Raw genomic sequence first — 15,948 nt, forward strand, 5'->3', positions numbered from 1 at the left:
ATTGTGTGCAGTTTCTTGCAGCTTTAATTCAATGCATTCCTCACCTCCTCTGGGGCACTCTTTACTTCAGTCTTTTGTCTTCTGCTCCCAATTCCCCTGTCTATGTATTAATCAAGTGTTGAGTTTGGAGCTCTTATTTTTCCATCTGCTAATTAATTCCCGTCTATGAGCCACCTCTTCCTCCTCTCCAGAACATGCTCTATATAAATCACAGGCCTATTTCTCTGGTGACTAACTTACAATATTTATTACTGATTTTTTTCTAGTTGTGCCCTATGGTCTGACAGGAGCTCGCACTGGTGCTTGGAGAGGCTGCCCTCCCTTGGGGACCACAACAACTTCTGACACTGGCCTGGTCTAGGAATTGATGGTGCTCTGCAAGTACAGTCTTACAAAGCTATTCAAAACTCTTAAAATTAGTCAGAACACTGAAGCAGGGAGCAGCTGATTTTTTTAATTTTTTTTTTTTAAATCTGGAAGATTTTGAACAGTCATGTCTTCCTGCAAAGACAGTAAGCTGCTGCACAGTCCAGCTACCCTGCAGAGGCAATAGACATACCAGAGAACTAAAAATAAATAAATAAGTAAACAAATGCTGTGAAGCCTCCTTAAAAACAAAACAAACCCCCAACAAGATCTCTGCCAAGAGACTGTGGGTGCGCATGCTATGGATGGAGATCAGGTTGGCAACATTTAAAAGAAGATGTATTAACCACCCCCCCAACCCCCCCCCCAAAAAACCCAAAACCTAGAAGAAATTACTTCCCTATGGCAAGTCAGAACAACAACATAATGAAACATATAAGACATGGTCACCAGTGCTAATTAAAATGGGGTTCTCGGTAGTGGTGAATTTGGGCTGGAGTCTTGTACTTTTCACTGTAGTGCTTAAGCAGCACCAAGCAAAGGCAGGGGCTGCTCGGCCTCCAGCGGTTCCTGCTCTTCCCTCACCTCTCACGGCAGAGGATTCGGCCTCTGCTTCTGTTCAGTTTTCAAAGCAGTTCTTCAAATTCACAATGAAACCAGACCTCCTTCATTTGGATCAGGCGCAGCGACATGAATGCTCCAGCAAGCCTCTCACTACATTAGCAATAGGTTATTAGCATCCTTTTTCTGTCATCAAAGCATTGCTCTGCCCCATTGCAGACCTGCTGGGGATTAACCCAGCGGTGGTTTGCTCTCCCCAGCACCGCTGCCCCGAACACTGGCCACAGCATTTCACATGCTGCCAAGCAGGGGCTGTGGGATCGCCACTGTGGTTTCCACTGCATTTAACATCGCCTAATGAGTCTTATCGCTACAATCCACGTACATAAAACCAGCTCTGGCTTCCTAAGGAAAGGTTAGTAGTCACAGTCACCCAAAGGCAGTGGTTTTAGCTTCTACCCTGAGCCTCCCCACGCTTCTTCTACCTTCAGCCTTCAAAAACCTCTCTTTGGCTGCACAGTGAAGCAGATCGCAGAACCAATTGGAATTAAAAATTAACCCTGCACCGAGTCAGGTATGGGGCCCTTCAGTCCTGCATCCTGTCTCCAACAGAGGATGCCAAGGAAGTATTTAAAAACAGACCACACAGGGATGCTTCCCCAAAATGCCCCCCCGCCCCGAGATTTATGGCTCAGCAAAACCTCTCCATCATAGATAGGATCTTTGTATTTAATAGTCTTCTGTGTATTTTTCTCTCACACAAATTTGTACAGTTGCTTTCTGCACCTATGTAAACACAACTTAATACAATGAGGAGTTTCACAGATCTTGCAGAGAAAACCACATTTCCTTGTTGCTCAGAGCCTGCCATTCGCTCGCTGCACTTGCTGCCTCCAAACCCACTGCCAGTTCAGTCCCCTCATCTGCTTTCACCTAAATATACATACCCGGGTACAAGGGACGCTGTAGCATGGGGAGGGGATGGAGCATGCAGGGCCAAGAGAACTATCCTTCCCATTGCTGCATGCTGCTCTTCAGTTCATAAAAGCAATCCCCAAACAAGAGGAAAACCCACGCTGTGCACCACATTAAACAATCACAGGGCAATAGGCAGTTCTGCTCCAAAGAGATTACCACCTAACAAGATCAAACAGCTGAGGACTGAAAGGACCACTGAAGGAGTCAAAATGGCTTGTAGAGGTCACGCTAGTGGGAGTTAAGGCCATGCCTGAGGTTTTGCCCACTGACCACCACTCTCTAGGTCATAGGATCATTAATTCTGGTGTGAGTAGGCAGGTTCAGAAATTCAAGACATTTATGTAATAGAGACTGAGCCACGGCCACTGACATCTGAACTGTGTTGTGTGCATGAAGCTGGATTTGCAGAAGACCTTGCTGACTCTAGAAGATGAGAGCTGCAGCAGAAGCAGTGGTACCACCAGCACGGCCTGGCTGCTCTTTGCTTGTTTACCTGCACTGGTAGGCTTCAGTGGGAGCTTCAAGAAAGGAGGAGAAGAAAAGCTAAAGAATCAGGCTGAGCCTTTCTTTTTATTTATTCACTGGAATTTTTCAAATTTTTCCAACTGAAAAAAATGGTCAGATTTCAGGAACTTTTAACTGTTAAAAAAAGATAATAATAATAATAAAAAAATCACTTGGAAATTAACAGCTAGGCTCATGGGAAATCTTACATCAAGCAGTCCAGAGGATAACACAATATTCTTGGATGGGGGAAACCCCATATTAATTTTTCCCTGAGCACTTTACAAAAGAGACTAGCCTTCACCCTGAATACCAGGCAACAGTCACTCTCATGTGCCGTCTAAATCAATTCATGTTTAATTTATACTAAAAGCAGAAAGCATATGAAAAGTTTCAGCAGAAATCCTTAAAACCACCTTGGAATGGCTTACAGGTCAGTAGGGAAACCAACATCTCCTGAGGAGGGAGACGTAACTGCTGGTCTTCATTGTAAATAAGACAGAGCTAGGTTTGAACTCCTCTTCCCCTACATTCTCTAACCATGTGATAGATGGAGACTCCCACTGCCTTCCTCTCCCACTTTATAACTGGCACCTCAGTCTCCCTGATAATCTAGCTTGAGAGGAAGAAAACTAGGGATGGGGTGAAGCCACCAAAGCACTCTATTTTAGAAATGTTCCCAGCCCTTTTCCCCGTGCACTCCATTTTTATTTTGGTAAAAACGAGTTTGGTGAGTTAACCCAAATTCATACACAGCTGCTTGACCATTTCAAAATGGCTGAAATAGCAAAAAAAAAATATTTCAGAAATTCCATGCAAGACTTATCTTAACATACATTAAGGATTTTTTTGAATAGAAAAAACCCAACTGTAAAAGTCTTCCCTCAAAGTTTTCATCTGGGATTTCACAACCAAGAAATATGGGGTGAGGCACATGGCATTAAGCATTGATCCTCCTGTCAAAGGTTTGAAAATTATTATTCAAGGGTAACAGACATGTTGGAAAAATTTAGCTGGCCTAGAAGTCAGCTGGACAATACTCAACTTTTATGAAAAATGAACATACTTACTGCTATTTAAAAACAGTCTTCCCTGAATCTTTATTCATATGGATAAAAATTTTAAACATTTGCTTTCTAAGACCAACTCTCTGATCCCTATATATACCACTGGTCACAGAGTCCTTAATGGGAGAGGAGCTGGTCAGATGTCTTGGGTAAGCACCATAGAATTTGAAAAGTTCTGCTAGCCCAGATTTAATAGAAAGCTGGAAGAACTACAAAATACAAGAGCAGGACAGGCAGAGCCATCTCTCATGGCTCGGCTCCTCAGGAATGCACATTTGGAGAGACCGGGAGGAGACAGGGCAGCCTTCCCACTTATCAAGGACCTACAGACATTAGCAAACCCTTTGTCTTTAAGAACCCATGATGCTTCCCAACCCGAGTGACTGAACAGAACCAAGCAACAACAGGCAAATGAGACAACGTATTTTCCTAAGCAAGAAAGAGGAAGATGACACATCCACTTCACTTGCTAGCAATGTACTGACACTGTGAGCTCCCCATCAAAATTACAGTCTTTTAACACACACAGTCATGAATAGATGCTGGTGTTCAGGGACGGGACACATTTCAGCGCTGGTCGTTAAAACCTCGAATCACAGAAGACAGGTTGGCAAGGACCTCCAGAGCTCTCTGCTCCAGCCTTCTGCTCCAAGCAGGGCTGAACGCAGAGTCAGGTCATGTTGCTCAAGGCTTTGGCCAGTCAACTTCAGAAAATCTTCAAGGATGGAGAACCCACCACCTCCTTGGGCCCTGCCCCAGATCACAAACACCCTCCCCTTGAAGAATTTTCCCCACATCCAGCTGGACTCTCCCTTGGTGCAGACTGTGCTGGCTGGCTCTTACCCCTTTGCTGGGCACTCCTGACAAGAGCCTGGCTCCAGCTCCTCTGCCATTCTGCTGTGGAGGACCGTGGTTAGATCCCTCTTCAGCCTTCTCATTCCCAGACTAAAAACCACTCAGTTCTGCCAGCCTCTCCTACGTCATGTGTCTTTCCAGATTTTCCTCCATTTTTCCTTACCAAGTCTGTATTTATTCCCTGCAGCACTCCAGTGATGGAAGCTATCTCATTGTGTCTCCATAGATCCTACTACTTTCTTAATTGTCCTTTAATTGCTTCATAGGCTACAGGTGTCAGTCCATGAGCACTGGGCAAGCACACATTCACAGGAGGAGCCTCCCTCAGCCCCTGTCCCAGAAAGCCAGGACCCTGAACAGACACAGCACAGCAATTCAAGCAAACCACAACCACAGAGAGACTAATATGGCAAAGAGATGCAGAAGAGGACTATGTTAAGGAGGGATTTGAAAGGTATGACAGCAACCAAGTAATGAGAGATTACTTCTTCGAATAAATACTCAAAAAGTCCTCAGGTAGGCCTGAGTTATGACTGAGGACATAAAAAGCTCCTCTCCTCATTTCCACTCAGGACACAATTTCTGATTTCAACTCTCTATGCAGGAGTGGAATTAGGCTTCAGCTCAGCAAATCTCTTGGGCAGCAAGTAAGCATCTCCTGCTTTTAGGAGGAGTGGTAGAAAATGCACAGGGAAATAATAGTACGAGCCATCCTCCTCCCTCAGCACAGGTTAGAAAAAAGACACATTAAAAAGCACAGAGCTCTGTTTTTCCCAGTGCACCTTTGGTGGGCATTAGCACCATTGCCTGTTCCCTTCCCCCTTTCAACTCACACAGCCTACCAGCTCCCTACTGTCTCAGAGCTCACAATTTACCATCTGTCCTTAATCTTCTCTTTGTACTAACAACGCACTGTAACTGCAACATCTTTTTATGCAACAATTGATAAGGCAGATAAGAACAAACAAGGAAATAGTGAGCAGGACATAGCCAAAAGTAATGGTACATCCTGCAGTGCTTCCTGTCATCTAACCACTGAAACTACAAAAAAAACCAAACACTTCTTCTGTCTGGAGCTTCACAGCCGTGTGAAAATAAACATATGGAAAAAATGAAAACGCAATTCAAAAATACAGAAAAGAATGTAAAACTTACCAGGCTCTAACTTGATTATTTTTACAGCAGCCAGTTCTCCTGTATGAAGATTTCTAGCCTGAAATAAGAGAGTTAAGACATATTTAATTGTACTGCAAAGGCATTTCACACAGTCTTACAAACTGAAAAGATATGCTAGGCTGTCATGTGTTACAAGTATGGCACAATGCAATTAGCTGAGAGCAACCTGGGTGAGGATTATCTGGCTTCGGTATTAGCACAGCATCAACCTAGCTGGAGTTGTGAAGTGTTACTGGCAGTTCCTTTCAAGACTTCAAAAAACCCCAGCTATCTGCCAGCAAACGAAAAGTTCATGCCTCTCAAACACCATTTTTAAGGGTTGTTGAAACTGAGAAGTCTCTGCCATCCGTGCTCGCTGGGGTGGTACAAAAGCACTGTGCTGCAACACTGACTGTCAGACCATGGAGCACGCAGTGCTGAAACACCCATCTCATGGTGCTAAACCTCGGGGTGCTCCGAAAGTGGAACTGACAGGTGGAGGGGCAGGGAGAAGCACTGCAGATGCAGCACGGATGAGTCACAGCTCCCTGAGAATGACTTTACTCTGAAAACAAACTCCTTCCAGCAGACCCTGACAGAGGCAAGTGGTCTCCATGACCCTTGAGAAGAAGAAGGGGTGGGGAGCTTCAATTAAGTGTTTACAGAAATGTCCTCTCTGGCTACGCTGTAAACTTCATGGTGAGAATTCAGTGCTGGAGGAAAATGTTACAGAAATCTCAGATACAGAAAGTTTTAAGAGGGGATTTCATTAACACTTTTAACTCCAGTAAAATGAGCTCTAAATCACTCCGGCATCATCACCAGAGCTAAACTATATTATTTTTGACACACAACCTGATCCAATTAGGCACTGCGGCATTCCCCTTTTGCTGATCATCCAAAAGCTACAGGAGTCTAAACCCAACTGTTTCATTCTTACCCTAACAAACATGCAGTCTCCTGAACATATGAAATCTGGTTGTGTGGTAGATTACAGAAAATTGAGGGAAAACTGGGTTAGGTGAAATCGATTTGAGCAGTTACTTACGATGAAGATGCAAAGCAAATCTGCCCCTGTGGACTGAACTGAAGGAAGCCACTACAGAACAAAACACTCTTCTCTTGCGTATGGACAAGAAGTCGCCTTAATTTAACAACAGGTAAAGCAAGAATTTGAAAGATGAACCCCTCAGTTTTGTCAACACAAGCTTCCACATCAGGAAAGGCTTTCCAGCCAGGAAAAAAACCCAACCAAACAACTAACAATAATTGGCCTTTCAAAGTCCTGTAGTGCTCAGCCAAAAGATGGGTGTCAAAATGCATGCCAGGGACACACATACGACTCAGCCGAAGTCAAAGAGAACCTTAACAATTGTACAACAGAACCAAATATCTGAAGCCAACAGACCAAATCACTGAACACAGAAACAGATAGTTATCTGCTAACCACAAAGGAAACCTTTACCACTTCTTAAAAGTGCCCTCCTACCAGAGGTGTTTTTAGATCACAGCAAAATCATTGGTACCCTTCAACATCCAGAAGGAGCACACATCTCTGGTACTGTTACACCTAACAATACCATTATGAAACACAGATGTTACCCTCAGAGACCAAGCACACACTCTATCTTGGTGAAGCCAGGGCACCTCCACTATCCACGCTTCTATACACAAGCAGCTAAGCTGTTCAGATAAAGGAGACTGCACGGTTTCCAGAAAATCAGCTTCATTTCTGAAGTACAAAAAGGATCGTATTCCTTACAGATATTCCTTTTCCATATAAGCAATAACTGCCACTGCTACTGTTATGCTGAAGCCTAAAGGAATGGATGTAGTCTGCCAAAGGTCTTTGGTACGCAGACTGCTTGGCAGGGACTTGAAGGTTTGGGCCGGAGGAGATCACTGCAATTACTGGCTCTCAGCTCTCATACGCGATAGGCCATAGAGCTTCACCAAATTGTGTCCTGCTGCTATCCAATATTATGATTAAGTTTTTGCATATGATCTATAGCCTGGACTATTTCGGGTTTCAACCATTGAACTTTGCTGGAACAGGTTGGTATTTATGAACTAAAAGTATCAAGTTATCTGAGCCACTCACTCTAAGACTGGTTTTCTCGTCCTACAGTTTAATCTTCCAACTGAACACATTCCCGAGTTGATGACACCAGGACCATACACATCACTTAACTCCTTTCGTGTCAGCACCAAAGGCAAAAACGCTGAGTATTTCCTGATCCTCAATATCCTTGTTTGGATGCTCACAGGTACAGGAACCGTATTGGATCTTCAGTCTAGACAGTTGTATTGCAAGCATGCAGCAAATTACCCAAGCCGCTTCCCAAGAGACATCACCTGACCGCAAATGCGACTGATGGCTTTTATTCCTTCATCTTGGATTGCACCAGCTTTACATAGGTACACACATCTCTCTGCTGTCACTCTTGTTCCAACTTTTCTCTTCCACACCTTTCTGTCAGCTGAAAACTTGATCAAGAATGAATTACTGTTACCTTGCATATCATTAAAAATGTAAGAAGGTAAGAGGGCGAGGGCTAAAAACTGGTTCTCCATGGTACACACCTAGACATAAAAACTGTCAAATAAGGATTCCTCAAATAATTTTGAGATGTGTTAGTTAAAGAAATTCTCAACTCATGTCCTATGGGTGACCACAGTTTGCATCATTCTACTTCTTAAAAAAGGATTGTGTAATATCAAGGAAGCCACAGACAGGAATGCACTACATCAACGTTGCTGGCTTCGTGAATCAAACCTGGAATTCTACTTAAAATGATATTTGACAAAAATACAAGTTCTCCATAATTTCCCTAATGTGAAGAATTAGTTAACGATCCATCAATCTGTCTCATTGATATACTTCTTCACTGGTGGGGGCGAAATCGAAGTAAAGCTAAGAAATTCTAGTTCTCCTAGTCATCTTATTTACATTTTTAAAGCCAACAGCAAAATATCTGCCTCCTTCCTGTCCCCTGAAATTTCCTCAGTATTTCAAGTCTTAATTTAAAATTAGCTGAAACCAACCAGAGGCCAGGGGAGCTGTTCTCCCCTGCACACTAAGTAATGCAGACCTGCCAATTAACAAGTATAGCTGCTGTTCAGTATCTCATGAGCTATTATTGACATAGCAAGTTACCATTTATATGCATTTATCACATAAAGATGACATATTTATCGTGAACTTTGATGATCTCTTCTGAATTCTGATATTTCAGTCTAATGGAAAATAAAACTTGTTAGATTTCTTATTGTCTTTAATTCTGCCAGCCTTGATTCCTTCAATATGTAAGGAAGTCTCCTAAGAACTCATCTTGACACTAAAGGCTGAAAGACTAAAGCTGCACAGCTCCCTCCTACACTGGAGCCCACAACCCCATCAGCAACATGATCCAGTTCCCACGTGACAGAAGTGGAGCCCGACTTCCCTGACAGATCAGGGGACTTGCTGGAAGACTTTTGCCAAGAGGAAGACAGAGCTTTTTCTATCTGTTAGTACTGATCTTAATTTTGTTTAATGAGACTCAAACCTGAAAATTATGTTCCACATTACACAGAATGAAAACTAAAACTATAGGATTTTGGCAGAAGGATTGCAAAGCTCCAACAGAAAACTTGACCTACACAAGAATGGGACCAGAACAAGGGTATAGCGGAATGAGGTGAGCCACGCTGTCAAGTTTATTTTGCTCAGTGTCATAGACAGAGTATATTTACTGAGAAAGAAGAGCTAAGTAGTAGCTCTTTGGTCACCTTTTCTTCAGCTGTCCTACAGCCTGCTATAGGATGAGTGAGAGCATCCCACTGAGCACAGCTCTTCCAGAATATTTTAGCAGCTAAATACTAATACTACACAATATCACATAGAGCCTGTGTTCAAAATAAAACAAAACACAAGTACTCCTCTTTTTTTGAATATCCCATTGCACAGTTGTAGCGACCTAGGAGATTCCATGTCACTAGTTTAATATGACAGCATAATAATCATTACACTTTTTTTCCCCAGCATATGTCAGCACCAGCCAACACAACCCAGGTTCCCTCAAGCATACACACAGCTGTACCAGAGCAGATTAAAGGTTCCTTTAAACCCATGGTCCCATCTCAGACAACGGCTGCTTCAGAAAGTGGTTAAGAGCTGAGCGAGCAAATGGTGACATTTTCCTGATGCACTCTCCCAGCAACCAAATTGGGATCTGCATGGTGCCTGCTGCAACAAGGACTAGCTGCAGACAGAGCCTGCGTTAGGCTGTCAGTCCAGGAGCAACATACGTTTTTCCAACCTAGGCACAACGTCAGTGGTGTGTCCCAACGCCACACTCAAAAATGAGAGGTGCGCTATTGGTAGGACTGGGGTTTTGGGGAGCTGGGAGAGTTTTATGGTATTACACACAAAAAATCATTGTGTTTTCCCACCGAGACTTATCTTTCTTCTCAGAACTGCATCAAGAAGCTGTTGTGGGACAGTGGAAGCCAACGTGACACCCGTTGCAATCCCTTTGTATGATGTTTCCCACCACACACCCAAACAATGCACACAAGAAAACACATTTTGGGTAGGACACTTTCTGTAGCTAATGACCAGAAATAACACACAAAACTGGTTTCAGAACCAGTTATGCACTCTGCAGTGTTTTTTTTTTTCTTTTGAAAACTGCAAGCCAAACAATTCCACCCCAGGGGGTCCACAGTACTGAGCAGTGTGAGATGGTAAAAAATTGGAGAATCTTTTCACTTGGACATCTGAATGCAAGTTTATGTGCTCAGTCTCCTTCTCCAGCCACTTTCTCCTTCAACATTGAGGAAGACAAGGGGAAGATTCAGACAGCAATATCACTCTCACAGCCTCCAAATTAGTATTTTCAATTTTCATGGTGAAATCCCCTCCCTGCCTCAACGTCAATGTCTAATCTCCAGCCTTGGATCAACAACCCAATTCACCAGAAGAGTCGTTTGTTCAACCGTGTCTTCATTTAATCTAATCATAATTGCAGTTCCTGCGGCAACCCTCCCTTGCATCCCCATCTTATTCATTCCTTGCCAAGCTTCACTCATCAGTGACCACGACATTTTGCTGTCTCAAGTGCTGCCTGCTTCTCCTCAGTTACTGTATACGCCTTCAAAAGGTACCCTGACCTCCTGCCCAGTGACTGAAATAGAAGTTTCTCATCTGCTTTCTAGTTTCTGACCTCTTACACTTTCTAATTCTTAACCTGCTCTATGCGGTTTCGAAATACCAATTATGCTGCATTGTTCTTTCCGTATCTCATGGTATCATCAGACCCTTGAATTCACCTACCTACATCTCTGAATCCATGTCTACCACTGCCTAGAGCTCTCAGCCAACTAATGTGACCCAAAGAAATGTCTCTCATCTGGGCTGCTCTAAATCCATGAAAACAGATTCCTTTCTTACACAGAAGCAGCACAGTAGGTATTTCAGTTGTGATTAAAAATGAGAATCCAAAATATTACAGACATTAGGGGAATAAAAAAAGATACCTGATACAGGATACCTGAACAAACCAAGACTACTGCACATATGTACCAGAAGGCAGGGGCACAGAGACCTTGAAACAGCGGACGGGATCTTGAAGATGCCACCACAACCAGCCCATCTGTGGAGTAAAACTTCATCAAGCAGCTGCCACAGCTTGGCACAACCACCAGACCCTTCAGCAGCACTTCAGCCATGAGCTTTTCTACATGACGATTTGGATTTCACTTAAGGTGTAGTATCCCTCTTCCATACAATACAAATGCTCCCATGAACATGCCACATTCTTATATGTAACCCTGCTTCAATTTTTTATCCGACGCTCAAACTGGTCACACATAAGAGATGAGACATTTCTGCAAAGGAAGGACTTATTTCTCAAGATAAGGCCCCTGATTCCTCACTGCTATTCCCAGCACACAAGGAGAAACCCTCAAGACCAGCTCTGGGATCCTGAGGTCTCCTGCTACGTTGCAGCCTCCTCAGAGACCTGCAACGTCCTCAGGGGGCCTCAGCAACTCTAACACAACAGTAAGTTTGGGGGGTTTCATAATTTTCTTGGGTTTTTTTTGTGAACACGCAAACAAACATCCATAAAAATCAGTACCCAAGAGGTAGTATTAAAAAATCCGACAGGAACTGTCAGACTGTATTAGGTTTCTGATCTGACTAATTTACCATTTATCTCTCAAGTAAGAGGCAATGGATGTGTTAGAGAAGAATTTGATCTTAGTGGATGGTGACCTGCTGGTCTGTAACAGAATTTGGATTATGTCCTAATGCTGAAGTTCAAATAAGCATTCCTAGTGTTTATCATAATTAACTATACAATTTTGCTTACTCTTACAATTTACATAAATCAGTCTGTCAGTTTTAAAAACACTTTGTAAATAGAGCTGGAAAACTATCAGGCAGCTAAAGCAAAGAACAGCAACGCTGGACATACTCTTAATGAATAGAAAGGAGAGGCTTGTACTTCTAGAACACCACCTCTTTACCAGCTGAGTTTAACACCCAGACTGTAGAGCTGGGGATTCATAAAAAGTCAATACGTGGCCAGAAAGCTTCTCAGAAAACCTAGCTTAAAAGCAAGAAGAGTTAATCCCCATTGTGTGAGCCTAGAATTGCTATCTTTCACGAGAAAAGGATACTGCAACCTTCTGAGGTCCCGTACATCAGGAAAGCACTTTTGTAAGAGAAACCAAACTCTCTGAAAGCTCTGAGAAAAAAATTCCTTGAAAATTTGCAGGTAAAGATTAACCCAAGCAGAGATGCCAGTTCTGACGGCTCACTGCTGAACACGATCTCCTGAAATGCTTACCGGATCAGCACCCTGCTCGGAGTAAGAGAGTCAAAGGCTGCCATTTGCTCAGAGCAGATCCAGACCTCGGCATCAGGACAATGCACAAGTGGGAGAATCGCCTGTACAGGCCACGGAGTGGCTGCAGAGCATCTCTGCCTGAGCTCCAGCTAAAAATAGTAGCTCCCACTATTGCTTTCCAGTTTTAGACTGAGTCGAGAGAGTGCTGGTTCCTGTCCCGGTACCAGGCAGCACACCCTACAAGCATCCTCAGAAGACTCACAGAAGTGGTATCGACCCATGCATTTTTTCCTGCATTCCCCTGTATCTTACCTCCTAGATGGGTACATGTACCAAACCCATACAGGTGCAATCACTGCAGGTCTGTGGGTCCGTCCCCCCCCACACTTTCTTCTCTATAAAACAAAATAAGAGAAACCAAGCCAAAATTCCCCATGGCCCCATCCTAAGAAAACCTAAACAGAGTACTGGACTGAATAAAGGCCCTCCTGCTTGATGCCGAGAGCATCTCCATAACAGATGCTGAACACATCCTTCTCCTTCATGTGGGAAGGTCTACGGATGGATTAAAAATGTCAAAGAAGGAAGAAAAGAGGATAGCTTAAAAAACAGTGGGACTGTTGTCAAATTTTAATGCAAATCTTACTGAAAGGGCCGAGATTTGTGCCAGACAGAAACAACTGTCCCTCCCATTCTGAGTCCTCGCAATGCTCTGTTCACCACCCGAGGTGTGCCAGGGCAGCTCACACATGAAGCAGATGTCTAGCTAGTCTTTGCTGCTGGAAAAAGAGATACCTAACAACAACTTCTAATTTTCAGGGCTGTTTCTCTTTTAGGTGGCAGAAAGACCCAGAGGCAGTTGTTCACCCTGCAGCCTTCCAGCTGGATTTCTGAGATGGAGAGCAGTACCAGGCTCCTTTATAGCAAAAGCCACAGAGGCTTTCAGAAACCATTTCCCTAACAGAGACTTTATAGATTCAATACACTAAAACAGAACCATCTCCTACAACCATCACCGTTACTACCTTTCAGGATAAACCAAAAATAAAGATTCACATGCTAATTTTACTTTTTATATGTATTTCTGAATTTCTTGTGTCAGCTAGTTTATACTCCAGTGGCACTGCTGAAAGAGCCATCACTTTGGCTATCAGGGCTGAATATTGCACAAAGACAAATATTGATTTTGTGGGTGCTCTCCAGATGGACACTGCCACTCCTCATCCTTCAGACAAGGAACACACATCAGCACCAAACAGGAGGCAAACTTCACAGCTGTCACTCCCTATTTCCAAATTTACAGCACTTGCAGTTTCCCTTATTGAAGGAGCAGAACCCAGAATACACAAAAGTACCAGGGTTTAAAAAAATTCCACATCAAAACCTGAAACCCAATGCAGTAAGATCTGCCACTGGCACTACCAAGCACAGCTATAATGCAAATAAGGCTTAAATGTATTTATTTTTACTGGCAGTTGGTGATAATTTAGATAGTGTATCTCTTGCAGAGAAAATTGGGAGGAGGGCAACCTACCTTTCACTCACAGACTTCAGACACTTTCTTACTCAAGGCCAATTAACTCAAGCAATAAGGGATTAAAAGCTCATTAATGATGTTAGGTCAACTCCTTTTATTCCAGCACAGAAAACCAGATAAAGGATTTGTATAAGCAAAGTGGCTTTACAGATCTCGGCAGCCGCTAAAACATTTAATTCTCATTCCTAGCAATAACTACTGAAGGACAAAGACCTATGGCAATAAGGATAACAATAATAAAAAAAAAGCAAAGATCAGTGCACATCTTAACAACATTTATTTAGGAGAAAAAAAGTAACAAAAGAAGTCAGCTATATGCTTCCAAGTAGAGGTTGGTTATTCTCCTATGAAATTTTCTTGGCAGATCATCCTTCACAAAATTTTTGGCATGATCCTTCCAAAATTGAAAAGCTGAAGCTAGAAACAGACCCTGACCACAAAAGTACTACTTAGCAACTAATGCAGCACAAAAGATACAAATACCACATGGGGGAAAAAAAGAAGGCGGGGGGGGGAAGGCCCAATTTTGACTCAGTTGGAGCAGACCACTGGCAAAAACCAAAACAGAAAAGAACTTTTTCAAGTTACAACTATGTGCATTAGACTGTTTTGAAAAGCTGCTAGAAATAGCTCACTTTCCTGAGGAATAATACACAATTTTGAACATAACATAAGATAATACAAATCAAAGAAGGCCCATGAAGCTGCTAATATACTTAGAATTGAGCGGATGCCTACCAGCTTTACTGGCCAGGGTATAAAATAGGAGAAAGGAAAAAAAAAAAAAAACACAACAAAAACAGATAAAAAAAGATACTTCAAACATATTATTAAACTACAAACCAAGATGGATTTTAAAAGGGTTTATTCACCAGAAGAGAGGATGAATAAATGTAAAACAATTTTATTTTATTCCTACATTGAATGCATAGACCATGACACAGGGAAAAAAAGCCCACTGTATTATGGAGTACAAATTCAAGTAAGATTAAAAGATTACATATTTTATCAGCTGCAGGGGAATTTATTTATTTATTAGAGATGAAAGAACTAAGAGATGTGTCAACCAAAATATTTGAAGAGAAGTATCTAGGTCTCTTCACTGAAAAAAAAAAAATCTGGCTTTCTAGGCAGGGAGAAAACAAGTTTCTGAAGGAAAAGGCAATAGATTGCCTTTTTTTTTTTAAGCAAGCCATTTGTGTTGCATTAAAGAATTTAAGACCATCATTTTACTTTTTTTATACCAAAGAAAAATAAATTTTTTACTGTTTTGCTTTGTAACCGTGAGCTAGCACACAATAAGATGTGTCTCTTCAAAAAGGCAAAACTGAGGAACCACTGCTGGCATTTTTAAGAGGAGAAGAAACTGCAATTCCGAGACTGCAGCTTTTATACTCTCGCTATCTGCATGCAACTTCCTAAAACACCAGAAATACTTTTGGACATACTTTCAGATTAGTCAGAACAAAATATCCAAGTGTATGCATTTTGCTGGGGGTTTTGTTTGTTTTATTAAAGCTATTTTGCCTAGAATTGCAGTACTTCATGCTGTAACTGAGCCATGTGTACAAGCTCGTTTTGAACTACAGTGTGTTTGGGCAAACCCCTCTAACTTTTCATGTCACACACAGACTCTTCTGCGGTACCAAGCCTTCCAAACCCAGGGTACAAATCCGTATCGACTCATTTTCCTTACTGTAATTTATTTGATAGAATCTAGAGAGGTGCAGGTGAAAAATGTAGATTTAAGCAGAAAAATCTAACTCCCAACAAAGCTGTTCGGTAATTGCCTCCTTAAAATTTCAATTCCTCAGAGATGAACTCACAGTTACAAAACTAAAAGGAACAAACCATAAAGTTGTCTTCATGAAGAAAATAGGTCTGCATGTTGTTTCTTTTTGTTGTTGTTATTGTTAAATAAAACAGTGACCAGAACAGGAAGAATGAATAAAAAAGCAGCTGTGTAAATCAAAGAAGTTAAAAGAAAATTAGTTTAAAATAGGAGCAGGGAGATTCTTTTACTGTCCTAAGATTAAGCTTTGGTTTGCATCTGTACTATACCAACTGTCACCTTCTTGGGGGGGGAAGA

General features: G+C 42.3%; 1 protein-coding gene across 2 annotated transcripts in view; it reads right to left on the reverse strand.

Annotated features, from left to right (window-relative positions):
• MAP4K5 (mitogen-activated protein kinase kinase kinase kinase 5) overlaps positions 1-15,948 on the reverse strand; it is a 73,474-nt gene that overhangs the window by 45,021 nt on the left and 12,505 nt on the right. For both annotated transcript variants that reach the window (XM_075029449.1, XM_075029448.1), the window contains exon 3: positions 5,487-5,544. In XM_075029449.1, coding sequence (XP_074885550.1) covers positions 5,487-5,544 — 58 coding nt within the window. The remainder of the gene's footprint in view (positions 1-5,486; positions 5,545-15,948) is intronic.

Source organism: Buteo buteo, chromosome 6 (genome assembly GCF_964188355.1).
Source record: "Buteo buteo chromosome 6, bButBut1.hap1.1, whole genome shotgun sequence".
NCBI lineage: Eukaryota > Metazoa > Chordata > Aves > Accipitriformes > Accipitridae > Buteo > Buteo buteo.